This window comes from Pteropus medius, unplaced genomic scaffold (genome assembly GCF_902729225.1).
Source record: "Pteropus medius unplaced genomic scaffold, Ma_sr-lr_union100, whole genome shotgun sequence".
NCBI classification, from domain to species: Eukaryota; Metazoa; Chordata; class Mammalia; order Chiroptera; family Pteropodidae; genus Pteropus; species Pteropus medius.
In genome coordinates this window covers 23,322,450-23,349,570 of record NW_024342467.1, presented here as the reverse complement: position 1 = coordinate 23,349,570, position 27,121 = coordinate 23,322,450, and the positions used below count along the sequence as shown (strand labels likewise).

Sequence of the window (27,121 nt, the reverse complement as noted above, 5' to 3'; positions counted from 1 at the left end):
ATGGTGAGCATGTTCTGTGCCTGCCCGTTTTCAGCCCACGAGATCCGCTCGTGCTCATTAGAAACCATCATTCTGGCTCATATTTCCCAAGCTTGTGATAACATAACACAACTTTGGTTAGAGAAAAACCTTACTCAGTGTTACCTTGGCTTTGATTCAGCACAAACCAAACAGATCTGTGAGCCTGAAGCAGAGCGACGCGCAGCCATCTGAGGTTTTCTTCAGCCGTAGTTAAGGTTTATCAGTGGACTCTGACGTGCGCGGCTTGAGTGTAGACACCTGAAGCTGTACAGAAACCGGGTCTTCGTGGGGGGCGCCTGACCGACACTTCGGGAAATCAGAGGCAGCAGGGACAGCCAGGGCAGTAAAGCCAGAGGCTGCCTTCACGGCAAGTAGCTAACACCCGGCTGGCCTTCTGTTCTGTCGTTCAGGAGCCTCTCGTAGGGCAACGACGCGATCCGGTGGGCTCCCAGCCGCGATGTCCGTGCCGCCCACGACCATGGGAGGTGACGCGGGCTCTGGGGCACCCCCGTGTCGTCTCTGGTCTCGCAGGCTCCATACAACAACTTTACCCTTTAATTTCACCCAAGTTCGTCCTGCCAAGACCTGCCTTTAGTCTGTTGCACATGCTTTTGAATCTCATTCCCGGGCCCTCCCGCCAGGAGCCAGTTAAAGCTTTCGCTGCTCCGCCGGCTCTCCGCTCCGCTCGTTTCGAGGGCTGGAGTATCGGTGACGCAGGGCCGAGCTCTGCAGCTGGGAAGAATGGACACGGCGACCAGGCGGCTCCGCTTTCACCGGAGTCTCCGCTCCGATGGGTGGGCTCCAGCCTGTGTTCTCGCTGCACTCGGCTTGTGGCTGCAGTAAGGTGGACACTGCCTATGCCCTCCGGGCTCTCGTCCTAACGTCGCTCCATTAACGTGTCCTACATCCTAATGACGTCTATCCTCCCAGTAAGATCCCCTCCTTTCCGACCATGACTGCTCACTACTGGCTTTTCAGAATTTGAGAACTAAAAGGGACCTCGTGAAACTATTTACTAATCCCCTATAAAGAGATCTTAGGACGACTTGTTTAAAGCTACATAGCCACTTGGTGCCAAAGACGGTGCTGTTGCCAGGGTACCATATTTGCTTTTTTTTCCTCTCAGAAGGTACCCACCGGAGTATCTGTAGACACGTATATAACAAAGATCTTTCTGTTTAGTGGACAAACAAGTTCACAGCCCCGCGGATAGAGACTGGACAGGTAGGGCAACTTAAAAACCTTCCTTTCAAAATGTCCACAGTTTCATTTAGATGAGTCTGGAATTGATTAGCTTCTCAGCATCTGAGGCTTTAGAACACACCAAAATAACGAGGTGAATAATATATACAATCACAACCGTGCCCACTGAATTAGAGAAAGAGGTATTCTGGATAAGCAGATTTTCTAGAATGGAAAAATTTTAATTTTGTGTTTAAAGGGTTAGCAGTTTTACACAGATGGTTTCCAAGACACCGCTCGTGTTTCCTCTACCGTCCACTCGGGACATAATCGACTGGTCTGCGTGACGCAGGGCCCTCGTATGAACGGGCACTTCCACGCTGGACCGTGAGAGACACCCACGTCTCACCGCGTGTGTTCTTCTGGGTAACTTTCTCCTCTCCTCTATGGCCGTCTGTGTTTATCTCCTTTTACTCACTGAAGCTTTTCATCACGGTGAGTGAGTCTACTTCTGTGCCCTCAACTGGCTCCCCCATCGACACCTCCTTTCCACGTGCTTTTTGCTATCCTCTGTTTCGACCTCCTGTTCTTCTCCTTAGCCTAGAACGAAGCTATAGGAATTCTGGAGACCCAGGCAAACAAAATCCAGATAATCAAATTCTGCGTATAAAATTAAGTCAAATGTTTGGTACGTGGGAAACAGCATCCCCCAGTATCCTGTCTGGATGGGCTCTGTGGCAGTTATTTTCACCCTGCAGGGATGCTTTGTTGTTACTTGTGTGTTCTCTGCTGTTTGCATCTACTGAGGTTAAGATATCAGATGGAGAGATTTATAGGAAAGACCTTCCTTGTACACACATTTAGAAAGTATGTTGATGTGCTGCGTTCCCAGAGGGATGTAAGTCAAAATCTGATTGTACGTGGACCTTAAAAATTAGTCTACAAAAATGACTACATCTGAACTGGTATGAGACAGAGGCTTAAGCAAAGCAATAGTTTCCCTTTTTCTTCCGAATAAAATCCATACTATTTAGAATGGCATTCACAAGGCCTCCCACGTGATTCTAACCTAGGTTATTCAAAGCCTTCTCTTGCATTGTTTCCTCATATAAACTCTGTTTCAGGAAAAACAGGAGCATCTGCTATAATTACTGTGCATTGTTATCCGCGGTAGCAGTTCTCAGTGACCTGTTATCATTTCTCAGGCTTCTCAATGGCCCGGGGCACTGTCCCCTTTTCCTCCATCAGTCTGTGCGTTCTGCAGTCCGCTACCCTACTAACCCTTCGGAGCTCGGTTCAGATGCTACGTCTCCGGTGAGTGGAGGCTGGGACTGAGGAGATGTGTATTCTTGTCCTGTTTTTCTGACTAGCTGATTCTTAATGTGGCCACGGGCATGTCACCTCTCTAGGACTTCGTTGCTGGTGATCTCTCAACTGCTTGAGAAACATTCTGTGGACATAAAGGTGGCTGTCCCTGACCGCTCTCTGCTAGAGGCGACATGTCATTTTGCCAGTCTGTAGCATTTCATTGGCTTGGTTTTCAGGAATACTGTGTCCCAACCCGTCTCTACTGGAACATGAGCTCCCTCACGCCACATGACATGTCTTACAGCAGATCCTCGATGAATGCATGACCACTAAAGAAACACCCCAGGTTCGACAACGTACACACTATAGGCCCGAACGCTCTCCTGGAAAGCAAAACGGACTTTTCGAAGGCGTCTGTAAAACACTTGATCACCTCTTACCGACAGAGGGCTGGTACTCACATGATTTATATTTCACACGTAACATAAAATTGTTCCGGAAGAGGGCCGTAAATTCAAAGTGGCCCCCAGATGCGGAAGGGGCCGATGGCCACGGGATGGGGCAGCGGAGTCCGGCCTGCGCGTTTAAAGAGTTTAACGGGGACTTGTATACAGAAAGTTGTCTCGGGCGACCGCAGGACGAATGGATGCCTGCACCTCCCACCCCCAGAATTTTATAGCTAAAAGCAGGGAGAATGGCTGGGCGATCAAAGGGGCCAGGTGCCCCGGGGCTCAGGCGCCAGAGAGAGCTCAGAGCAACACCGAGGGCACCTCGTCCGGGAGAGAGTATTGATGGGAACCCCGTGACCGGTGCAGCCAGAGCGCTGTGCGCACGTGCCAGAGCGCACCTGGGGGGAGGGGTCAAGTCCAGGTTCACCCAGATGTCAAGGGGGCGCACTCGCTTTAAAACGGAGTCACTCATGTTCCACGCAAAATGCAGAATAGTAAAGGCTGTTAAGATAGTCATTTAAACAAATACCCTACTGTAGACGTAGAGCTTATTATTGGTTATTATTTTAAAAGTTCTAGTTTTTTAACTCACAACTGATAATTTTTATAAATACACAGAGATACATAAGAGAATTTTATGTTGCTATAGGATAGGGATTTAGGGAGATATGTTTTAACTGTTTTTCAATTAATTATTTTTACTTTTAATAGTGTATTTATACTTTACTAAGTCTATATCTTAAAAGAGTAACTGCTGTTTGTTACTAATTTTTGAGAACTACAGGAGATGCAAGTCAAGATAAGGAAATGAACCAGAATAATTACGCAATCCAATAATTCAGGAAACTAAGTATATTAAAGAACATTATTATTTTGTTTAAAAATAATAAATAAAATGGCAAACTGCTTTCCCACTTATCCATCTAACAAAGTCTACTCATTACTTTTTCTTTTATTCCTTTTATTCTTTTTTCATTTATGTCTTTTTGTACCCATTATTTTTAATAAATGGCCTACTAATTATTTTTTATATGTGTGCTTATAAAACAAATAGAAAAAAGTCCTCGTTTCTTAAAATAGAAGCACCAAATATATTATATATTTTGATGAAATTTTACTTAGAATAAATCATGTGAAGATGAAAAAGAAATTATTTTAATTCTATGACTATTCTATTACAGATTACATTATCCAACTGTAATCAAGTCAATAAATCAGGAAGAAAGTCCTCATTAATTTGTTGAAATTGAGTTTAGATGAACAAAGAATTCATAGTTACGTCATGGTGTGCTAAATAAATTAGTAAACCTGGAAGCCAGTCGAGTCAGGCTTTTCTTTAACTCTGGCACGGTCTCTTTTGCCATCGATTTTTATTATGAAAAATCTCACAGAGAAGCATAAACAATACAATGAACGTTTCTACACCCAATATTTACTTTCAAGAATTATTAACGATTTGCCAGTTTCTCTCTCTCCCCTTCCCCCTTGCTCTTTCTCTCTCTTCACACACACACATGCACACACACAACACACACACGACACACACGCATATAACCATTTGAAAATCAGTTGAGACGTCACGGCACGTTGTTCCCAAACACTTCAGCATGTCTCCCTTAGACAAAGGACACCCCTACATATAATTCCAATACCATTATCATCACGCCTAAGAAAATCAATACTTCCAAAATAGCATGCAACATTCAGGCAATATTTAAATTTTTTAACTGTCCCAAGAATGTCTTTTAATGTTCCCCTCCTTCCCAACTCCCACCAAGACCACTCTAGGTTCACACGTCTCATTTGGTTGTTAGGTGACCTGCCTCTAAATCTTAAACCACAGAATAACTCACCGGCCTGGGACTTTGGCTCTGATGTGTGGAAAGGGGATTTTTTCCAAACTCGATAGTGGTTTTCCAGGTATACAGATCGCTGCTAGGGAAACCCTATTAATGTTACTATTTTTATGTAATCAGTTCCATATGTCTCCCGCCAGACAGTGAGCGTGCAGAGGCGAAACTGCTCTACGCATCTGTGCATCCGCTGTGCCCCACGGGCCGGGGCATGCAGTCACCGTGAGGTGCAGGTGGTCTCTCTGTGGCCCCCACTCCCTCCAGTCCCTTGAACGGGCAGGCCTCTAGGCAGGGGACAGCCACGTCGCCACTGCGCCCCAACGCCCTGACTGCCATCGCTGTTAACGTGCGTGACGGGACAGGACAACACTGAGCCTTGAAGACTCTGCGCGTCCTTCTGCGGACACACACGCGTGCCGACCGCTGCCGACCGCGCACGCGTGGACACACCAAAAGGAAGCCCCTCGGGCAATCGAGAAACATACTTCTCTTTTTCCTTCCCTTTCTTTCTTTCTCTCCTTCTTCCTTCCCTCTTCCCCTCTGTCTTTCCTTCCTTCCTTTGTAAAGCTTGGTATCTGATAGGATCAGCGGTAGCATATGCTTGAAAGTCACTTATGAACCAAAAAATATGAGGAGACGACTCACATAAAGCATTACAAAGAAGTGCAAATCGAAGACCACCAGCTTTAGGGTTTTATTTTTCTCAAAAAGAAGTCTCATGCTGGGCAGGTATATTAGATTTTATTCATGGATTTACAGAATAGAAGGATGAAGAGAATGTCGCAGATGTTGTATGTTTGAACTTCTCAAAGCAGCTGACGAAATCAGATAAAATTTTCATTGCAAAATAGGCTTGGATAAAAAGCACAGTCGTAAGGATACAAGATCGGCTTATGTATAAGGCGAAGAGTCATAATAACAAGCTGTATGTTTGTCTAATTGGTTTAAAATGTCAAGTGTGGTAGCAAAGGGGTCAGTGCACAGTCTCCCATCTTTATTCGTAAGCTGAAGGCAGGGGAAGCATTAATGAGACAGCAGATCGAGCAGATGGCACTCAGCAGTCACAGGGGCCTGACGTACAAGTGGAAGATGAAAATGGTAGTTAGGTTGAAAGTTACAAAAATCAGCCAATCCACGAGAAAGCAATTTAGAATATATAAATTAGGTAAGTATTTGCACACAGGAAAGTTTTAGCTTTCCTGTGTGCAAATACTTACCTAATTTATATATTCTGATTTCGTCAGCTGCTTTGAGAAGTTCAAACATACAACATGTTCAGAATGACGAGTCCAGTGGAAACACTTGCACTGACACAAGGAAGTCAAACGAAGGCCCCAGTCATTCATTATGGGTGTTGAAAACGTTTTATAGATACTGACGGATTAGATGCAGGGCAGAGTTCGCTGGCTGAATGGCACTGTTTCCTGCCCAGCCCAGCCCAGCCCGAAGGCAGCAGCACAGAATCCTCAGGTTGGGAGCCCAGCTGCACTTCCCAACAGCGGACACGACGGACCTTCCTGAAGGTGGAGTGGCCTGAGGCCTCCACAGGAAGACAGAAGCATCTCGTACCTCCACAAACACAAACTACCTCTGAGGCATCTGAGATTATTTCATTTACACCCCTATCTTGTTCTAATAAGTGTTTCTGGCTGCTATAAAACTGTGCGCCCCAAAACTGAGAGTAAAGAAAGGAAAACTAGGGCACGGTGGGCACATAACTTGAAGATGAAAAATAAAAATACACGTGTGTGTATGCACACGCACACACTGGAGCCCAGAAGTGGCCCCAAATCTGGCTGTCGCCTCTCTTAGACGTGGGAAGCAGCTCCGACCAGGGTTTGTACAACAAAGAACTTGGCTTTGTCCCTCGTTCCTGGGTTGTCACCTCTAAACCCTTGGCATTTTTTGACTGACTGGAGTGTCTCTGTCATTCACAGGGGCCTTTTGCGCCCACCTGATAGTTCATGCGAACAGGGTAACTCAGGATGGGACTGCCAAGCCAGAGAGACACGAGGCACATGACGTCGCCCGGCGTCTGGAAGGGAAGAGCCAGAGACTGCGCTTAGCTGTGTGGTGAGTCCATCGATCCTGCTTCGTGATGTTTCTGCAAAGACTGGACCCCGAAGCTCAGGTGACCTTTCCCGATTGGCAACACTTGGCGTACTGTCACACGCTGATGTGCCTCTGGGGACAATGAAAGCTTCATGTTTGGGACTTTCCCAGACCTCACTCTATGTATGTCCCTGTTTGGCTCGTTCTGATTTGTACTTATTTCTATAAAAAACTAATCATAAGTACAGTGCTCTCCTGAGTTCTGTGAATTTTTATAGCGAATTAATGAATCCGAGGGGAGTAGTTGGAACCCCTGAAACTGTGACCCGCTGGTCAGAAGTGAAGGTGGCCTTGGGATCTGTCAACAGTGAGAACAGTCCTGTGCAGGGCTGTGTCTCGTGAAGTCTGGCCTAACTGGGGGACTAGAAGTCACTGATGCTAAATACACTATACGATGCAACGGGCGCATCCTCAGGACAGACAGACCAAACAACACAGACTTTCTCACACTGGTCCTCAAAATGAGCTGACTCTGGCCGAGCTTATACCCCAAAAACTCAAGCGAGAAATCAGTCGGGCCGGGAGAGGGGGGCAGGTGGGGGGTGGTAAGGGTTGTCATGATATCTGCTTCCTCCTGATTGAGAGTGAGGGGGTTTCAGACAACCTAGAAAAATTATTAACTTCCTCAAATAATAATTCCCGAACACATTTTCAAAATAAATATTGGTTGGTAATAATCCTGACTTTGTCCTTCCAATCATGTTCCTGGAACGTTGCTTTTCTAGGCTGTCACTTGCATGTAGAGCCACAGGCCTTAGAAGGCAATCAGGGGACATCTGGGGTGACACAGTCTTATAAAAATTGCACAGTCCTGCACATAGACTGGAGTTTGCGTGGAAAGTCATTTAATTTTGTGTAAAAAATGACTCAAGAGAACAGTTACACACTAGACAGAAGAGTCCCCTATAAAAATCATTTTAATCCCCACCCTACCCGCCCAACACCAACTACTGGCCTCCAAAGTTGTACTGCATTTATCATGGTCATGATTTTTAACATGGATTAAATTTTAAGTAAGGTGTCACCAGATGCCTAACCCTGATTGTGTAGGTGGCTGGTGGGTTGTCTGAGAATTATCCAAAGAACACCTAGAGATGACTGACATGATTTGCTGGCATATCCTCAAACTTCAGGCAAAATGTATGCCAAGGTAACTAAGTGTGGCAATTTACTGATATAATTATCCCGAAGCTCGGTTTAAGAGCCAAGATTAGATACCAAACAGCAGGTTTTAGAATTTATTTATGACAAATAGTAGGGTCATTTGCCCCTTCAAGCTATGCCTCCTTCAGCAGACAAATATGTGTGTGTGTGTGTCTTTCTAAACTCTACGAAAGGAGGAAAGGCATCCAGGTAAATAATCATTAACATATTAATTAAAATGATGCAGACAGAGTTGTTCCACTCTGGGATGAAGAAAGCTGTAAAGTAATACTCTTAAAATGAGAAAATGGTGGATAATCCAAAAAAGCCTAAACCAACCAAATAAAAATCTTCTTTTGAATCTAAAAGGCCAAAGTCACAAGGCGAGCAAACTGAATTCCAAAAGGCGCAAGCGCTCGGAGAGGCGGGGACAGACACATGGACTGTTTGTCCTTGGCAGAGCACAGGAGGAAGGGCGAGTTGAGCAAATGGCTGGGACCGTTCTCGCGCCCACAAAGCGAAAGCTGGAAGCTGCTGGTGGGGCCCAGAATCCTGCAGGGTGCAGGGCTCAGGCCTGCGGAGTGGGGAGGGGCAGGAGCGCTGGGCAACTACTAAGGGGCGGAGTCCAAGCAAGTTCCGCAAAGCATTTTCTTAGGACATGTGACAACATCACAGACTTGCATTTTGTTGTCAAAAGATTTAAATATTAAAGAAATATATTCAGTATTTAAGACATTTAAAACGTATGGAGATGAAGATTTGTCTCTGGGAGGCGGGGTGGGCCTGCCCACAGCCTGGGGGAGTGACAGACGGAGGGGGCCCGCGGCGCGCCCCCAGCTCCTCTGCTGCCCTAGTGTGTCCAGGGACCGGGAAAGGTCCGTGGTGCATTTACCTGTTGCTTAATGCGGGGACTGTGACGGGTCCTCTCAAGAAGGGGGACAAAAGCGTGCGCACTCAGGAGCCAAGAAGAAAGACCTTGAAGAGTCAACCGCGGAGCAATTTACAACTTAGCGATTTCCTTAAGTTTTCCCTCATCGATCACAGTTCAGGGTGAAAACGAAAGAGCAGATGATCAACAAAATGGAGGCTTAAAATATAAAAATTAAAATTTTAATTAGTCACATGCATAAAAAGGTCTGTACTGTTGATACGAATGAGACACAAAGTACTAGCTTCCTCCTGAAGTGACTTGTTCACTCTACCAGCACCCAGACTGCACGCCAAATGGCGGAGCCCCTAATACATCAGGGACGACGAGCGGTTCCTCTTGGAGGCTGTGAACACCCGCCGCTCGTAAGCACAAGCGCGGAAGACCCTGGACTGGCAGTCCCTAGAGACTGACATCAACGCGTGGAGGACAGCACATCGGCCATCACTGGTGTCAAAAAAGAGAGACCAAAGAAGTCTGTCTGCTCTCCGGCTCTCCATTCGCCACTCCCGCCCGGCCCGAAGAGCAAACGAAGTGAAAGGAACGTACAGAGGGTTGTTTGTTGGTGAAAATAGGTGACTTGGACACTCTGATTGGCTAAGACAAATGCCATTTATTCAGCAAAAATTTCCCAAAGGTTAAAGAAAGCTTTGGTATTACATGGGCACTGCGATGACTTCTTTTGGTCATAATCTCAAATTCAGAATAGGTGTAAATCTTTCCTACCCACTGAGAAAAGAGTTTGCAGTAAATTAACCAGTCAGTATAAGTTGTGAGTGTCTACACTAGCTGAGAGCTGACATTAATCCTCCACAGAATGTCATTTTTCCTAAACTGCTTCAGTTGACCATCTGAGTTCCCCTGTCTATGTTCCAAAAGCATTTCCGAGGCACCCGTTTGCCTACAGCGCCATCACAGAGGCTCACCTTGGGCTCATGTCACCTCGCCTTCTCCAAAACCTTCCCCTCCCTTCAGAAAAGCCATGGGATTCTGGAGCAGAGCGTCCAGGCAGAGCAGACAGCAAGTGCCAAGGGCAAAAAGCAGGGGAGCTGGAAGGAGCGCGGTGTGCCGGGCGAGCAGAGGCACAGCCAGTGTGGCCGCACAGAGTGGACAGAGTGGACGGGGCAGGGGATGGCAAGCTGGCGACAGACACTTTGAGATCTTGGTAAGACGCCCGGATTCTTATTCTACATAAAGTTCAAAGTACTGGAGAATTTTAATTACTTGAGTTATATAAACGGATTGAGTGAACATTATATAAATTATTGAAATGGTCTTCGAAAGGATAAAAATAGAACAGCATCGCCTCTTGTTCTTTCTGCTATTTCTTTCATCTTCTGACAGTAAGTGTGGTATTTTCATTTGAATCTCATTCAAGAGTCATGGTGAAGGCTCTTATTTCGTCTGTTATGCCCTCTATCCTGTCTGATGAAATACCCAGTATGAGAAAATTGAAGCAGAAAAAGCTCAGTAAATTTTCCACTAATTTAAAGGTTAGGGGACAAGTCTGCTTAACAAAGTAAGACGGAAACATGAATAAATTTCCGTACAGATATTGATGTAGTTTCAACTACTTTCAAAACAGAATCTGCCTGAAACTTAAATATTTGAGAAGCCCTCTCTCTGACTAGGGTCAAGTAAAAAGGTACTTTTCCCTCCAAAGAATTCCCTTTTAAATGTCAAAATATTCTAGGGAGCCTTGTGGAAGACTAACCTGTTTGAGAGAATCTGATGATTTGAACATTTGAGTTTATGTCAGCAATGTACTTAAACCAAAACACACCTCTGCATGTAGAGGCAGGAATAACTATCAAAACAAGGATTATCAATGACACTCTACAGTTTTTAAAAATAAATCAATAAAATCCACTGTTCTCATCATTTTATGAGAGATGAAGGAAAGTTAACCTGGACAATATCAAGGATTTTAATAAATAAATGAGAAAAGACAAGTCGATGACTAGAGAAAGAGAGTAAAACAAAAACCCAGAGAGAGGTTTCTCAACAGGATGACACACTCCCCCGAACACATGAGATCTGATCTGACTCACATCTCACCTTCTTAAAAGACATCGGTCCCTCCCACCCTTTCTGAAACTGCGATGATAAAGACAACCACCATCTGTGCGTTACGATGGATAGAAAGACAGCATTTTCTTTCTACTTGGAATCTCACTGAGGTAGCTTTTTAAGAGTAAGGAAGAGAGACAAGATAGACAGAACATCTAAAAAAATTAAGTAGCAGAGGAAAAAATTACATAAGTGTAACCATTTGCATAGACAAATGGAATAAATCAACAATACAAAAAAAAAAAAAAAAAACCGGCAGAAGTACAGAACAAAAAAATACCCAGGAATTAAACACAAAAGAAGTAGAAAAGCCGAATTTCTATCTGGATTAAAGATATAAGGGAGATCTAGCTTCTGCAAGAGGAGGAGGCCTTTCAAACACTGAAAGGTGGCTATGGGAGATCGCAAAATATGCATCTTCCACGTGCGGGAAGAGTGCTATCAGCATGGCATGGCTCAGGAGAGCCCTACCTGCCTGAGGAGGTATCTTCCTGGGTAAACTCAAGGTCAAGTACAGCCCCATTTCCCTAAGGGCAGAGGAGACTCTGAGAACACACTGTCTTTCAAGTTTTAAAAGAAAATATAAGCCGATTAGGCCAAAAGGGATAAGAAATTCCTATCTACCACTGACCAAAAATATTAAGAAATTAGATTTTCTTAAAAAAATTCCTAGCAATGCAAACAAAACACCATTATTTATTCACATATGTATTTATGTCTGGTCCATCCATTTTTATTCATTCTAACAAATGTCAATTTAGGAAATGTCACATCTGCTTCCAGAAGAAGGACGAAATCTGATAAAGGATTCTGGTACAACTGGAAAGGGAATGGTGCTTGGGCTGAAAAATGGTTTGAGTCCCTTCCTTTTCTAACTGTATATAACATGGCCTTGAGCATATTCCCGAGTACCTTTCACCTTGTTTTTCTTTCTAAACAGAAATAATAATACTGCATTACTGATCTCTAGAGCCAATGCATATAAAAAATGCCGCGTAAAATTTAAATTCTGTTGAAGGAGAGCGAAGTGGTAAACTTTAGGATCCAGTTCAGTATTGGTTCAGACTGGGTTTACGTTTGTCTCCTAAATGAAAACATTAATTAACCTGAAGGTTGAAATTACTCGGTGGTCATGCTAGCTAACTTATCTCAGGTGTACTGTTAATAACAATGCTACATTCAATGAGAAATACCATCTTTTATTTGGGAAAGTCAGTCTAGACGCTATTAGAGAACTCTGTGCCACAAAGCTAGGGATTATGCAGGAAAGGTATGAATGTGAACTGATTTTTTATTTTGAAGTCACTGATAAAATAACCTGACTCTTTATTAAAAGTCACGAAAATCTATAAAGAAAGTGGCATGAGGACAGAAAATCTCACTGGGAGATGTTTGATCTCATTTTGTTCTTGTTTTATTGTCGGGGGAGGTGGGATATATGCAGTAGTGTTAAAAACAAAGAAACATTTTTTCTCTAGAGGATCGAACTGCTATGTACGTTAAAATTTTTCATTAAATATAGTTATCACTAATGACCTCTCAAGCTGACATTTATAACAGTGATTAAAAAAAAAATCCCATGTAGCTAAATGGATGTTTCTTTTCATCCCAATTTAATTAAAAGTTACATCTTGCTACTGAGAGCTTATGAATGCCACATGTCTTCTCCTGCAGGCAAATGGAAAAGCTAGTACTTTTTAACACTTATGTGGAAAGTGTAGCCCAGCGAGTGAAGAGATCTGCCTCAGCCATTTTACCTCTTTCTTAAATGAGGGAGAGCTGACTGCGAGACTTTACAGAAACACAACGCCAATACGTCAGGATTAGATTTAAGTTAATACTTTATGAACATGTCTCAGAAAAGATAAAAAAGGAGATGCGAAAGTCCCAATCCTTAAGAGGCATCTAATCCAGGAAGACGACAGATTTTTCAACAACTATCATCGAAAAGCCAAATAAACCAGAGCTTAGAAGAGGGTTATTAATTCCTGAGAGCCACACGACCCTGACGCATCTAATGTCTGGGGGGGGGGGGGGGGGGAGTTATTCACGCAGATGAAGCAGCGTCCTGACAGCACGCAGTGTTTTCACTCAAGCGAGGCCTCTGCCAGGGCGTGGCCTGCGCCATGACAACGGCATTTACAACACTGTCTGGCAAAGGCTTATTGAATAAATGAAGGGACTGGACACTGGGGAACTGAAAGAAAAGACGGGGGAAGGCACTGAGGATGCAGTTTGAGCCCAGAAAAGCTTAAGAATATACAGAGGACAAGACGACTGCAGGTTTTAGAAGAAGGGGCTAAACTGGTCTGCGACATGTTTTAATATATAAACAAGGTGAAAGGCAAAGGGTGTGGACGTGGGCTCAGAGTGGAACTGACTGGACTTGACAAATGACAGGTATGGGAATGAGGAAAAGGAACGAGTTCAAGACGATTCTAGAAATTTCCACACTGAGTGACCAGGAGATGGTGGCACCATTATGTAAGCAAAGGAGACAGACACATTGCAAGTTTTGGTAGGAAAAAAATAAGCTCATTTTTAGGTGCACTAAACTTAAGGTGTTGATTGAAAATCCATATGGAAAAGTTTAACCTGAAACAGAGTTGGAGGTCAGAGGTGAGCTGAGAAAAAGCTGCAGACGAGCTCAACTGACAGATATTTACTCTGCCGACCTGCTCTGTGCCAGCACCAAAGTTTAAGCCACCAGCATAGTGGTGGCAGTGATGAGAGCGAGTACCTTGGAGGGGGGACAAGGCTCCCGAGAGATTTGCAAACACTCATTTAAGAGAAAAGACGGGGGGTTAAGGTAGAACGATGAGACCATGGGAACATTTTTAAAGAAAGAAGAAGGTATATAAAAGCTACTAAAACCCTCAAGAGTCTTTCCTAATTCTGTAGTTCCCTTCAGAGCATATGAAAAAAATTCAAAGAAGTGTCACGTAGGATGAATCAGGCATTTCAAAAAGAAAACTGGAACACACACAAATCTCACAAATGTCAAGGAATCAACGTGATCTAGAAGAAAACTGGAAAACGAAATACGGTTCTACCTTGAACTTGGTATGGTGACCTTAGGCGGATCACTTGGACTCCATATGCCTCCAGCCAATCACACAGAAATAGGGATTGCTCTTCAAAAGGGGATTTGGGAAGAAATACCGAAATACCAAGGTGAGCGCAGCAGTACAGCCAGTGCCGTCGAAGGATATTTAAGTATAACAGAATTCCTCCCCTCAGAGGAGTCACAAAGTCATTCTGAACGGCGAGCAAACCACACGAAGGTTTATTTAAACTAAATGCTTAGAGTTCAAGGGAGAGAATAAACAGCAAAGAATGATACATAAGAAGTCACCGGCAAGGCAGATCGGGAGCACCGGGCTCTGGATGGAGGGCCCTCTGTCATGGACTGGAGTCGAGGTCCTCCTGACATTGAGCTGAGGTCACATGAACACAGACGAGGTTGTGTGCCTGTCACCGGAGCTGGTGAGGGTGAGAAGCTGCAGAGCCTTCTCGGCCTCTGGGCTCACACCACGGACGCCTCTGGACCTGATGCCACCTGCCAATCTGGGTCTCGCAGGAACAAAGACATCGCCAGCTTTCCTGCCACCGAGCCGATCGAGTCTGTCTGGACACCTGTCTGTGCTCCCTGCGATGGTGCTTACCTTCCTCACAGAGAGGCTCCCGCCTGGCCTTCTGAAGCATCGCTGCGGGCAAAATTCTCTCTCGGGCACTTGATCTTCAGCTTTGGGAAATTCCTTCGCTTTTTCTTCAGGGTTTCGGGCACAGCAGGAGCCTCCTCCTTCTCTTCCGCAACCCCCGTGGGTCCAGCCGGAACAGGGCCCGACTCATCTGTCCACGCCACCGTCTCGCCAGCAGAGGAGGGCTGCCACGCGGCGGGGCATGCGCTGGGCGCCACAGCTGCTGGCTTCCCTCCACGACTCCGGGCTGGTCTGCTCTCTGCCAGGGTTTGTCCAGCGTAAGTGGAGCTTTGCACAGCTGCTCGGGTCATGTTCAGTTCCCTGTCGTGGGCGATGAGGAGACGTCGGTGGGTCTTCATCACCACACAGGCACCGAGGGCCCTGGCACCGAGGGACCGCCAGATGAGCTCCATCCCGCCTCCTCAAACCTACCTCCTTCCCCCTCCGACGAAACCTTTCTACTTCGACCAGATTACACTTACTCACTTTCCTCCGCGCACACGGAATGTTCTGTTACACAAAAGCCTTCCGTGGCCGAAAGCTTTTCGGAGAGAAACGGTTTCCGGGGCCAGGTCGTGGGCCACACGCCTGCAGGTGACGGGCTCTTTCATCGCCACGTTTGGGGAAGAACGATGTGAGCTCTTCTGAATGACGTTGCGCTGACCGCACATCGGGGGAGGGACAAGGTGGAGCGGGGCCAGTTCTAGGACGGGAGCAGCGTCCGTAGGCGGAGAGAGCTCCGTCACAGTCCTGAAGGTCCCGAGGCGCGGGGTGCGGCGGCTGTCGTGGTCGCGAGCCCAGGCTCCGCCGGCGTCCGGGGAGGCGGGCGGTCTCTCTCGTCGGCTGGCCCGCAGCTCTGAACTGGTTAACTGTCCCGTCTCTTTCTCTCACTCTCTGCCACTGTGATTTAACTTAGGACTTCTCGGAATTTTTCTCTTGTCGATTCAGATCCATATGCATTTTCCCTCCCTTTTCCACAACTCTCCAACTACCCACACCCTTCTCATTGTTAAGATACAATATTATTGTTATCTGTAGTACGTGCATCTTTCACTAAGTGCTTCCTATGTGGCAGGTACTGTTCTAAGTGAGATAATGTACTACGTCACTGAGCCTTCACGAGCGCAAGATATCTGTCATCACCTCTGTTACCAAGATAAGAAACCACAATATTTGCCTTTTTCCCTCTAGACTGTACACTCTTTGACATGAAGCATGACCTGCACTTTTCTGTATGATCATCTCGTTAAGCAGAAATGCAACAAACATACGTACCGACTGACCACAATTTCCTCACGTTGTTTAAGCTGCCTTAACGCTCGCTCTCATCAAATCTATCACTTTCTCAGACCAGAAAGTTGGTAAGAAAGTGTGATGGCCTGATTTATAATCAGAAATACATATTTGGTCTTTGTCTCTGTTCCCGGCATCTCTAAGCGTTGAGAGCCATAGAGGTGTCTTAATTCATGTTACTGAAGTGACTTTGGAAAGCGTGTAGGTAGCACGGATGGGGCTGGTTTCCCATGGAGTCACTGTGTGACTGATTACAGGACTGAAACTTTCAGTCCCACCCCCAACCCCACGTCCTAGGAAGAGAGAGGGGCTAGAGATTGAGTTCGGTCACCAATGGCCAATGATTTAAACAAACACGCCGAAGCACCCATAAAAGCCCAAAGGGACAGGGTTTGGAGAGCTTCTAGGATGATGAGTCAGAATGCATCCACATGCTGTCTTTCAGGCCCCAAACTCCAAAAAGAAGCTCCTTTGTTTGGCCTTAGTCCTATGTATCTCTTCATCTAGCTGTTGTTGATTCATATTCTTTAATATCCTTTGTAATACACCGGTAATCTAGTTAAGAAACTGTTTTTCTGAGTTCTGTGAGCCACTCTAGCAGATTAATGGAACCCGGTTGGTCAGAAGCATAGGTGACAATCTGGACCTGTGACTGGCATCTGAAGTGGAGGGCAGTCCTGTGGGACTAAGACTTTAACCTGTAGGTTCTGACACTATCTCTGGGTAGGCAGTGTCAGAATGGAGTTAAACTGTAGGACACGTAATTGATGTCGGAGAATTGCTCGATGGCGTGGAGGGAAAAACTCACAGGTTAGGATTTGTGTCAGAATCTTCTAGGGACTTGAGTCTATCTGTAGACAGAAAAAACCTGTGTACTGAGTAACAGCAATATTGAAGTAGCAGGTTTTGAGTTCTTATAAAGAAAGCCTTGCGGGCATGAGATTACGACAGTTTGATCATTCTCGATTAAGGCCACTGTGAGCAAGACTGAGAAAACTCATGAAAATCGAAAATTATGAGTAGCGCAAGCAAACGAAATCTATAACGTGTAACAGTGAATTCATCCTTGTCTTGTGGATCTAAGACGTCACAGCAGGAAAAGAAGAGAAACGCGGGGAGTCCTGCTTCCTCAGTGGGTTCGTTGCTACAGAAACAGCAAAATTTTTCTTACATATAAGTCAACATCCAACAATATCAGCTCCTCTTATGGGATAAATAATCATCTGGGATGGGATTTATTTTCCTCCTAGATCTCGTGAGGATTGGGCAGAAACACTGAAAATCAGAGTGCTCTCAATACATCTAGCCAAGTTCAAAGGTACAAGGGACACTTACAAGCAACCTCTAAAGAGCGAGTCAATTTCAAGTAATAGTTGAGATTAAACCACAACTAATAATGGAAAACTACACACTTTTAAATAAAATTAATAAAAAAGTAATCAATTTCTGTTCACCTAATGAAAATGACAGTTTTAACACTTGTATACACTGTTATCTTTTTTTAAAGATTAAAGATGCTGAGATTTTAAAATCAGCCTGCTTGTGGTTCAGGCTGAAAATGAGAAAGGCTACTATGTTAATCTAGCCATATGCTTAATTCATAAAAGAGAATAAAAAAAAGGTGTTAGTACATACATAGCACATCCCAGTTTAGAGGAGAAAAAAGTTAATCAATTCAACTCAATTTTAGCTGAGGGCATTTTTCCGTGACTGCTGAACCCTAGCATGTGTCAGGCAGCTAAAATTACACTTAAATGTGTAAGCTTTGTTGTTATTTTAGAGATAATCCAGGAAGCAAAACAAAGCCAAAAATTCTCTCTGCATTTTTAACATGAAATGCTTTAATCTTCAATCAAGTGCATACTTTTTTCTGTTTTAAGATCCTGATGTATTGTCTCTTCTTTTCTGTATGTTTGAAAGTTTCTAAAATTAAAAGTAACAAAAAAAGAACGATAATAACAACAATGATTCTGTATACATTTCCAACAGACTCTTCATGCTTTAAAAGAATTCTTACCAGTTTCTGTTTCTGAAGCTCTTCCCTAAGTACTCTATCTTCTGGTAAAACGTCACATAACAGAAAATAATTGTCCTGTTCTTCTGTTGAGAAATTAGAAAAATAAATGAGAAACAATATTTATCATTTCTTCCAGAAAGATTTCTTAAAAAATCTGTGCCTATATCTATGTCTATTACGATCTCTCTTCTGGTATATAGATATGTTTTCAGCTTTATTGAAGTCAGGCAACATAAACACAGCAATTTAATTTTAGCTATCATGAAAGAGAGAATTCTAACTTAAGGAAGTGAGATGATTCCTTTGAATGTTTGGATCGTAAGGAAAAGATGGTCGCTAAGATGCACACTTACCGAGTGGGGCTGTGGAATTGATTCTTATCACACTACAGAAATCTGTGATGGGCTGTTCAGTGAATCTTTTCCTCCAATATAAAACGTACCTTAGAACAATCAAAAAGAAAAACTGTTGAGAAGACTCAATATAGCACTTTCTCTATAATGACAGAATTTTATAAGAATGTTTAATTATCTCAAAGAAACGAATCAAATGTTGACTGAAAACTGCTAGAAAAATTTTAAATATAAAGGCAGGAGAGCGCTGTAGAAATAGGAAATATTTAATGAGATGAAATTATCCAGCAAAGGCAACAAAATGATTAAACTTTACTATCCCCAAATTCAATAAACAGACCTTTGGGAAAGCTAAAGTGAATTATTTTATGTGATAATGAAGTTTTCCTGAAATTGCATCCAAGTTTATATGAACTTAAAATGTACACTTTTCAATAAATTGAAAGTTGGGTGGTTATATATCAAAGTGCAGAAGCCATGATAATAATGCAGTGAGCAGTCAGCATAAATTCACTGTCTATGTAACAAGAAAGAAAAATTCCGTATGTCCACACTGGGTCTGATGTTAGCCAAATTTAGCCTTTGAAAAACAGTCAAGTTTATAATTCTTACATCTGATGAGCATCGTGGCTAAATTTAAAAGAAGAGCATACCCCCAGACCTGCGTATCTGACGAGAGCGAGAAAGATGACGGGGTTCGACAAGCTGCTCGTTCATCTTTCCATTTGTTAACAAGATCTCTATTGACAACTGCAACCTCATTCATCGAATGGTACCCAGAGAATGTGGTCTCTTTCCTTCATGAGAAGAAAGGAAATAGAAAGGTTGACGCTACAGTGTCAACCAACGGTCATTGGTGCCAATTCTGCACCGACAGAAACCCCCGATTTGGAGTACGGCAGAGGGGCGGGCCTTATTCGATGCGAACAGCTCGGCTGTGGAACAGCATGCTGTGGACAGCTCTGCAGGGACACGGCTCGATTATAATACGGCCCGACTGTGGACCAGCATGGCTGTGAGGCGGCCGGGCGCGGTGGCTGTTCTGTCCTCTGAGACAGCTCAGAGGATGCTGCGGCTCTAGTGGGGAAAGGAGGCCTGTGATGGAAGCTGAAAGGGGGCCCCGCCGAGGGGGAGGGTAGGCTGACTTACGTACAGTGCCTGTACCTGGTCTCTGGCTGGCCCACCTCTGTGCATGTGAGGACTGCAAATCCTCATAGTTTGAGTGGTTCGAATAGCACTGTCTTCCTGACTGGTTGGTGAAGATGCTAATGATGACACAGCTGTGAATCTGACTGGAGGGGGAAAGTCTCAGCCCTATTGGCTGGAACAGGGTTCCAGGGGCTCCTTTAGAAGGGCTGGCTCGGAGGCAGGAACACAGTGCGGGCAGGCGGCTTCTCTCTGAAGCATGGCCTGTGTGACAGGAACCTGTTCAGCAACAGCTGCTAAGCTTTGTTTTTAAATTTGAGCTCCATCGGCCACCAGGGGCCCTTCTTAACAGGTACATTCTCTCTTGGGCTCAACAATGGTTTATCAGGCTACACATCTGATGGATTACGCAAAGAAACAATGAAGAACCAAACCTGTGACAGAGACGAGGTTTACTGAAATAGAAGGAACGCACAGAAAGAGCAGGAATTTGGACATTTTAAATGGCCCGATATAGTACTTAGCAGTATTTTGCGCAACGTGGGTCCACGACACATGTTTTAAAGAGGTAAAAGAGCATCTGAAGATTCCTGTAAGTTTCTCTAAGCAGCCTCCGCCTCCTAATATTTTGTTTCCATCTTTTCCTTACCTCTCTTTCTTAACGTTAATTCTTAACAGCAGAACCAGGTGCTGAGTTAACGGACAAAACAGAAGCGCCAAGTTCTACCTGGGGTTCCCTCAGAGCTACCACTAGAATACACCAAGGACAGGTCTGTCACCCCTGAGGACCACGGGGTGATAGCCTCTGGCCAAAACTGAGACCAGTGGTCAGCTCTTTATAACATCAGTCCACCGTGGGTCTCCAGGTGTTAAAAGGCAGTGACGGTTTCTTGAATGCCCAGGCTGCTCACCTTTGGAAAATGTTTAGAGACTCAGCAAAACATCTGTGTGAAAGCACATAAAGTGGACGACCACGTGAGAGCTGGTGCTAGTGACCAGACTGTCCTTTGGACAGTCACTGAGTTATTTTGTAATGAAGAGTCGATACAATAAGTCTCGTACCCGCACAGGTCTGGCGCTAGAAAGAGTTTGCTTTTCAGACTAAGACTGTGATCAAACCCTCAAAATGACTCCATTAGCCCTGCAGGCAACAGCGAACAGAGGTACAGGGACTCTGTGTTCAGAGAGATAAACCTGCATTTAAAGTTTTGTAATCTTTCCGAAACTCGGTTTACTCATTTTCAAAATAAACTGGTGACAATGAAATAGGATAATATATACGAAGCAGTGTCCAACAGGCTGGGTGTTTAATAAATGGTAGTTATTATTAGAAAAAGTAACATACTTAGAGTAGTAGAGAATTTATGCTTATTCCAGAAAAATACTGGTGTCTAAAACAACAAAAACAATAGTAACATTTCATCAAATAGTTAATGAGCAAATTAAAATAGGTATATAAATAGTACCAGAGGGCACACAGAGGTGGCTAAGGCAGTGGAAGAGGGCAGTGATGACGAGGATGAAGATGACAATTCCCAGCAGCCACCACTTACTGAACCTGTACCTGCCCTAGGCCGCACTGCTGGAATGTCAGAACTGGGATCTGACCTTGCTCTTTGCCGGCTCCAAACCCAAACTCAAGATTTCACAACACAGTCCCTCTAGTGTCACGAGAAGACCCGTCTACACGAGAATCGCAGAAAAGGCGAGGCAGGTAAAGGAAAGGCCCCTAGAATTATAGTTGTAATGGAAATCTGAAGTATTTGATTCCTTAGAGACCAAGGAGAATGCTTTCTGATAAGACAAAACTGAACTACAGAAATGAAAATCTGAAGGAAAAGGAAATATCTTCGCTTTTACAAAAAGTGCGTGATCTTAGAATAGTAGCCCTTGGTCTGAACCGCCCTAACCTCCTGCCTGAGCGCTGACAGGTGACACCAGCTGTCCGGGCTGTGGTTTTGGGACTGCCTGAGAAGTGAGAGGAGCAAAGAAGTGCCTCTACGGAGGTGACAATGTCCCGAGCCCAACAGTCCATGGGGCTCAGTCTCCAAGGACACCCACGTTTGGGTGTTGTCTCCTTGACTGTTGAAGAGAAGGTTTACATCGCCTACTCATTTGTGTCCAAGTTTACCTCCAGGTGGCAGGCACAAGGCAAGCGATTCGACATTAACTGACTTCGAATCTTGGGGACAGTCTCCCCAGCAGAGCCTCAGTTGCCCTCAGGTACTGCGGGAGGGCTTCCCGCGGACGAGGGCGGAGAAGACCCCGCTCTGCGCTCAGTTGGGCAGAAGGTTTTTTATTTCATTGCTCCACGGACGAGGAGCATGAATCTTGGAAATGTTTTTTCAGATACCATCTCTGAGATCCTGTCAGGTAGCTTCTGAGGGAAGGGGCATAAAGCAGGTAATAGGTCTGGTGCAAAGCTGCCATCTGAACGTTCTCTTCCTGACCAGAGGTTGGGTGACAATGACATCAGAGAAAAAATCATGTGACAAAAGCAAAATATGATGATAAATTACCATGCGACTGACATATATAAAATTATGTACTGTGTCTTATTGTAGTATATTACATACATAGATCTGAAGTACAACATACATTTGACCTAAGTCTAAATTTAAGATGTACCCCAGTTAAACACTTAATAGTACTCTTTTAGTTTATAATTAAATTTAACAGGTGTCAATATATACATTTCCCTATGGTTGCTAGAAGCATTCAGATAAATTGTATTCAATTGAGGGACGGCTTAAAGATATGTCTTCAATAAATTCTTCTTGTGGCATTTTTCCCCACTCGTTAAAACATAAATTTCAACATTAAGAGACCATTTGGTGAATCTCGTAATTTTTTCTATTTCTCTAGTTTATTTAAAACTACAATTGTAGCCACTCAATAAAGATGCCAAGTAATAATATGTGGTATGAACTTGTTACTTGGATGAGTTATCAAAGCATGTCATACTTTATTAAAGCCATACAAGTAATTATTAGGTCATCAGCAAATGCTTTTTATCTCTTGAAAGAACTTCAATCATGTTTCACAAAATTGTGTCACAAAAAATCCTTGCGGCGATATCTTGCCTGCCCAGCCCCCCACTCTAACTGGTGTGTTTACTGACAGAGGCATAAAGATTTGAGATATAGGTGTTAATTAAGTAGCACTAAATGAATGGAATTTAATATAGAAAGGGGTAAGAATTAAGCAGTTAACATTTATCTTCTGGAAAAACTCTATCTACTGAATAAAGATAGCAAATTACTCGGTATAAATAACTATGTTAAATGGCTCATAGGAAAGATATTTATTCTTGTTTTTGTCTTCTTCCCTCTGCCTGAGAAAGTCTTATTGTTACTTTGCTCCAATAAAGAAAACGTCACATATATTTAACATGAAAACTTATAGCTTATTTCTTATAAAGCATAGGGTTAAGTCTATCTCTTATCTATTATTTATCATCTTTATTACTTGTATTCAGAAGCAACAACTGCTGAGGAAGCTCTGTGTGTGTGTGTGTGTGTGTGTGTGTGTGTGTGTGTGTGTGTGTGTGTATGCGTATTTTGAATTCACTTTGTAAAGAAGTACTCAGTGAATTAACTCATGCCAATTGACCTTTTACTGCTCTGTCCATCCCCAGCCCCCAACCCCTCTATGACTGCTTTTCTGATGTTAGGAAACAGTCATTCAATGTTGAGAAGATTCCAGTTCAGCTCTGATCGCGGCCAATACTTGGATTGTTCGGAGAAGAAATTTCAGGCTCCCTAAACAGTAGGAGCGTATTATCTAAGGGAGGCTGGATATACTGCAAGGTATGTACAGCAACAGAGTTCGCTCATATACATTCCTGGTCAACTTGAATTAAGCACATTTTTCCTTCCTGAGAGTGAAACTATTACTTAATTAGGAGGACAGCTGACAAGCAGGATCTAGGTTTCTAAATTTAAAGTACACGTTCACTATACACTTTATTTATTAAATACTTACATCAGATATGCATTTCTTTTTGATTAAAGTATACATTTTATTACATAACTGCCCTTCGACGGTGATTCAGCCAAACCTTTAATTATTGACTCCTAAGACCTGAGACCTATTAAACAATGTGACTTTCCTGCCTGCATATGGGTGAGATTCATATCAATGACACAGCAGGTGTTATACACACCCTGTTTTAATAATACTTGACAACCTATGAGGGCTGGTGTTCCCCTGTTTTACAGAGAAGGGTACTGATGCGTACAGTGGGTTAGTAGCTTGCTGGGAGTCACGTGGTAGGAAGTCGCCAAGTCTGTATTCAACTGTAGGCCTGGCTGGGGTCACAGTCTACTCATTTATAACACACTTGCTGCTCTGCAAGGCCCACCATGAGAAGGCTGTTTCTTGCTCGGAAGGGTGTGGTCCGGGCAACACGGAGTTTAGATGCAGGGATCTTACAATGTCTGGGCCGCTCCAATGCTGTGCAGGGAAACTGGAACATCTCAAAATGGGACCATATCAGATATATCAAAATGTATGCTTTTAGCGACTGTATAAAGCCGGTGGCTACTGCCATGCTGTTTCTATGGAAAGCGCTTATTAAGTTTCAAATAATGATGACATGAACATAACTGCTCTGCCACAGCTGCCCAGGAGAAGGCATTTCTCTTGGACGATCCCCTCTGGGGATCATGAGTTGGGAGGAAAGGCCTACCTGCCCGCGTTGCTCGTCTGCTGGTATGGGTCTTCCCACGTCGGGTGCGCGTGGGGGTCGTCTAGCTCATGCTGGGCCTTGGCGTGCAGGGCAGGTTCTTATGTATCACACTCGCCTGGTGCTCGCGGTCCCCAACCACGCACCTCCATCTGCTCATCTCCCTCGTCCTCTCCCTCTCAGTCTCTGAGTCACCGACCTCAACAGCTGTCTACCCTTAAACCCTCCTGGCCTGTCGAATAGCTCCGTTCTTTCCTGGTTTTCAACCTCGTCAAGGCACTTAAGCTGAGAGCCCTCTGGGCAACAGCCCTGTGGCTGGAAAAGCTCCAAGGAGCCCTGTCCCCAGACACTGCCCTCTGGTGGCCAAGTCTACTCTGGACTGCCCGGGAGAGCTCACTCAGCCGGAGAATAGCTGTGGCTTGAAATATCAATCAATCAAACAAACAAACAAACAAACAAGCCAGCGTGATAGAGACTAACAACGTCAGAGTCCTGCGGAACGCAGAGAAGGGTCATCGCCTACTCTTTGGAAAGCTGGTCTGTTTCCAGAATTTGTAGGACATGCAACAGTATGTGGCATTCTCAAATACAACTTACACACTCAAGAAGGCAAATGAGCGCAAAGACTTTTTAAAAAAAATCTAAGGAGAAACCTGAAAAAGAATATACATTTTTCACAGTCATATAGGCATAATTATATACATATGTTATGCTTTCTCTCTAATGAAAAATAAATTTAATTCTTTTACTCACAAAAACAAAACTTACTTTTGGAAGTCAGCAACCAATTTGATGTCAGCTATGACCATCTTATGTTCAATAATCATGTGCTTCAGAAGCTGGTCCTGTTCGGCCACGGGAACACATTCTTCACAGAAAATACACGGCACAAGTGAGGGGCCTTCGAGAGTGGTGGGGCCACCTGGGCCTCCTGGCAGGGACAGCGGCTCCAGGATACAGTCCTTGCTGTCTGGGAGAGAGAAAAAAAGAAATAAGAGCTGAAACCAACTCTCTTTAGAAGGACGGTTTCTGCATTAAAAGGATCCCAAAGCTATTTACATGTCTCCACAAAGAAAACCACAGCGCGCCAGGGAGCGGGAGGCTGCATCACCATCTTCGGCAGCTTCTGCAGTCCGGAGGCGAGGGCACTGCAGAGCGCCTCAAACTCCCTAGTTGCCGGCTTAAATGGGAGAAGCCCATTGGTCAGGGTAGCTGTTCAAGCCTTCTTGCTGGACGCCGGCCAAGGGCCGCAGGTCCCGGGGCTGCTGGGGGCAAGGCTGCTGGGTTAAGGTTCGAAGGCCCAGCCGTGACCTGTGGCTGAGCGCCATCACGCTATGGGAAGGAAACAGCCTGTGCCGAGGCTCCAGATGATGAAGCCAAGCACTTTCAAGCCGCTTCCAGCTGCACCTGCAAAGCCTCGCCCACTTGATTATCCGTCATGTGCAAAGAAGAGCCCTGCAGTGGCCTGGCACGGCATGTGCTGGGTGGCCCTGATGCCAGTTCTCGATGTTACTTTACATTTACCATGTTCTCACGACACAGTCATGCATCGTAATTCAAGTTCCTGTGAACAAGAGATGAATGCTCAATTACTAAACGCATGGCACACGTCTGTCCTGTCTGTTCCTTTTCCTAACATCACTCATAGCATCTTTAAGAGCTGAGGTGTAAAGTCTATAGTTCTGAATTCAGGGCCTCAGGCGACAGCCAGGTGTGTCAGGAACCCTCTTTGGTCTCTTGGGATAGACGGCTGTCACCTAAAGCAGGCGACTGAGTAGTTGGTACCAGCCAGCTAGGCAGGGTGAGGCGCCGGCATCTGAGGAAGGCCGGGAAACCTTCGGAAAGAAAGACAGGCTTCTGGAGTTAGGTTACTATCAATGCCACTGTTACATTCCATTTCTCGTCTTTATCTTACTTCACGTTATTTCTAAGGGACTCTCAATTGAATAATCCATTGAGTTGGCTCGTGGTGTGCGCTGCTGACCACGGCCTCCAAGTCCGATAAGAGACGTGTATAAACGGCAGCATCGACTCACTTAACAAAGCTCAGCTGAGCATGCACGGCATGCTGGTTTTTCCTGCGTGACGCTGCATGACACGATCCTTGCCACCAAGGCTAACGTGCTCACAATTTGTTTGAAGATACAAGTAAGTTAAAGGATAAAGAGACAGAGACAGAGCATGTGCAGGGTTTGTGGGAGCAGGAGTCACCTGAGCTGCAGATGGAGGGTGCCCGCCGCACAGACGATGTCCCCTAGTACATCACTCATGACCCCCCGCTCATATTAAACTGTGCCAGATCAAACTGTTTGTCTGAGTTCCATGAAATTACTTAATACCAGAAAAGCTGAAAACAGGGTTCACATGACAACGGGGAGAATGCCTGAAATATACAAGCACTTCAGAAGCACTGTTAATAAAATTGGTGTGTTCGCAATTGTTTATTAAGTAATGAAAGCAAGAAGTTTTGAATTCTATAGTTCTTCAGTTGTAGGTTAAATTCTGTGGGAACTTAAACCCGCATAGGAAAAAACAGGATGAGGGAAAGAGGCATAAATAATATGCTTATGAAACTCTAATAATATTTTATGTGCACTAGAATAGGACAACGAAAGGCAGCATATTCTAAATAAAGGAAACGTGACTTGCCATCTAGGAAGTAACAAGTACTATATTATATAGCTTTCCCTCAATTTGATTGAGGTACCTATAAATTAATTCTGATTGACTGCAGAAAACGACGTAGTAACAGCCATCACTAACAGCAAGAACGAACATTACTAGGTGTTAGTTATTTGTAAAGTACTAGCAAAATGTTTTAGGGAACTTTCTCAATTAATCCTAAGTACCTGATTTGG

The 27,121-nt window shown here is 44.4% G+C and overlaps 1 protein-coding gene and 1 long non-coding RNA gene across 2 annotated transcripts in view; both read right to left on the bottom strand.

Moving 5' to 3' along the window:
• The window catches only part of ZNF277 (zinc finger protein 277), an 88,303-nt gene that overhangs the window by 19,036 nt on the left and 42,146 nt on the right, over positions 1 to 27,121 (bottom strand). The window contains exons 2-4 of the mRNA XM_039862792.1: positions 25,032 to 25,233; positions 18,431 to 18,519; positions 18,078 to 18,160 (exon numbers count right to left, since the gene is read on the bottom strand). Coding sequence (XP_039718726.1) covers positions 18,078 to 18,160; positions 18,431 to 18,519; positions 25,032 to 25,233 — 374 coding nt within the window. The remainder of the gene's footprint in view (positions 1 to 18,077; positions 18,161 to 18,430; positions 18,520 to 25,031; positions 25,234 to 27,121) is intronic.
• Positions 1,425 to 15,479, bottom strand: LOC120602464 (uncharacterized). The gene is made up of 2 exons (XR_005652771.1): positions 14,732 to 15,479; positions 1,425 to 1,803 (listed from the first exon to the last, which is right to left on the bottom strand). It is a non-coding gene; the product is annotated as an uncharacterized LOC120602464 (long non-coding RNA).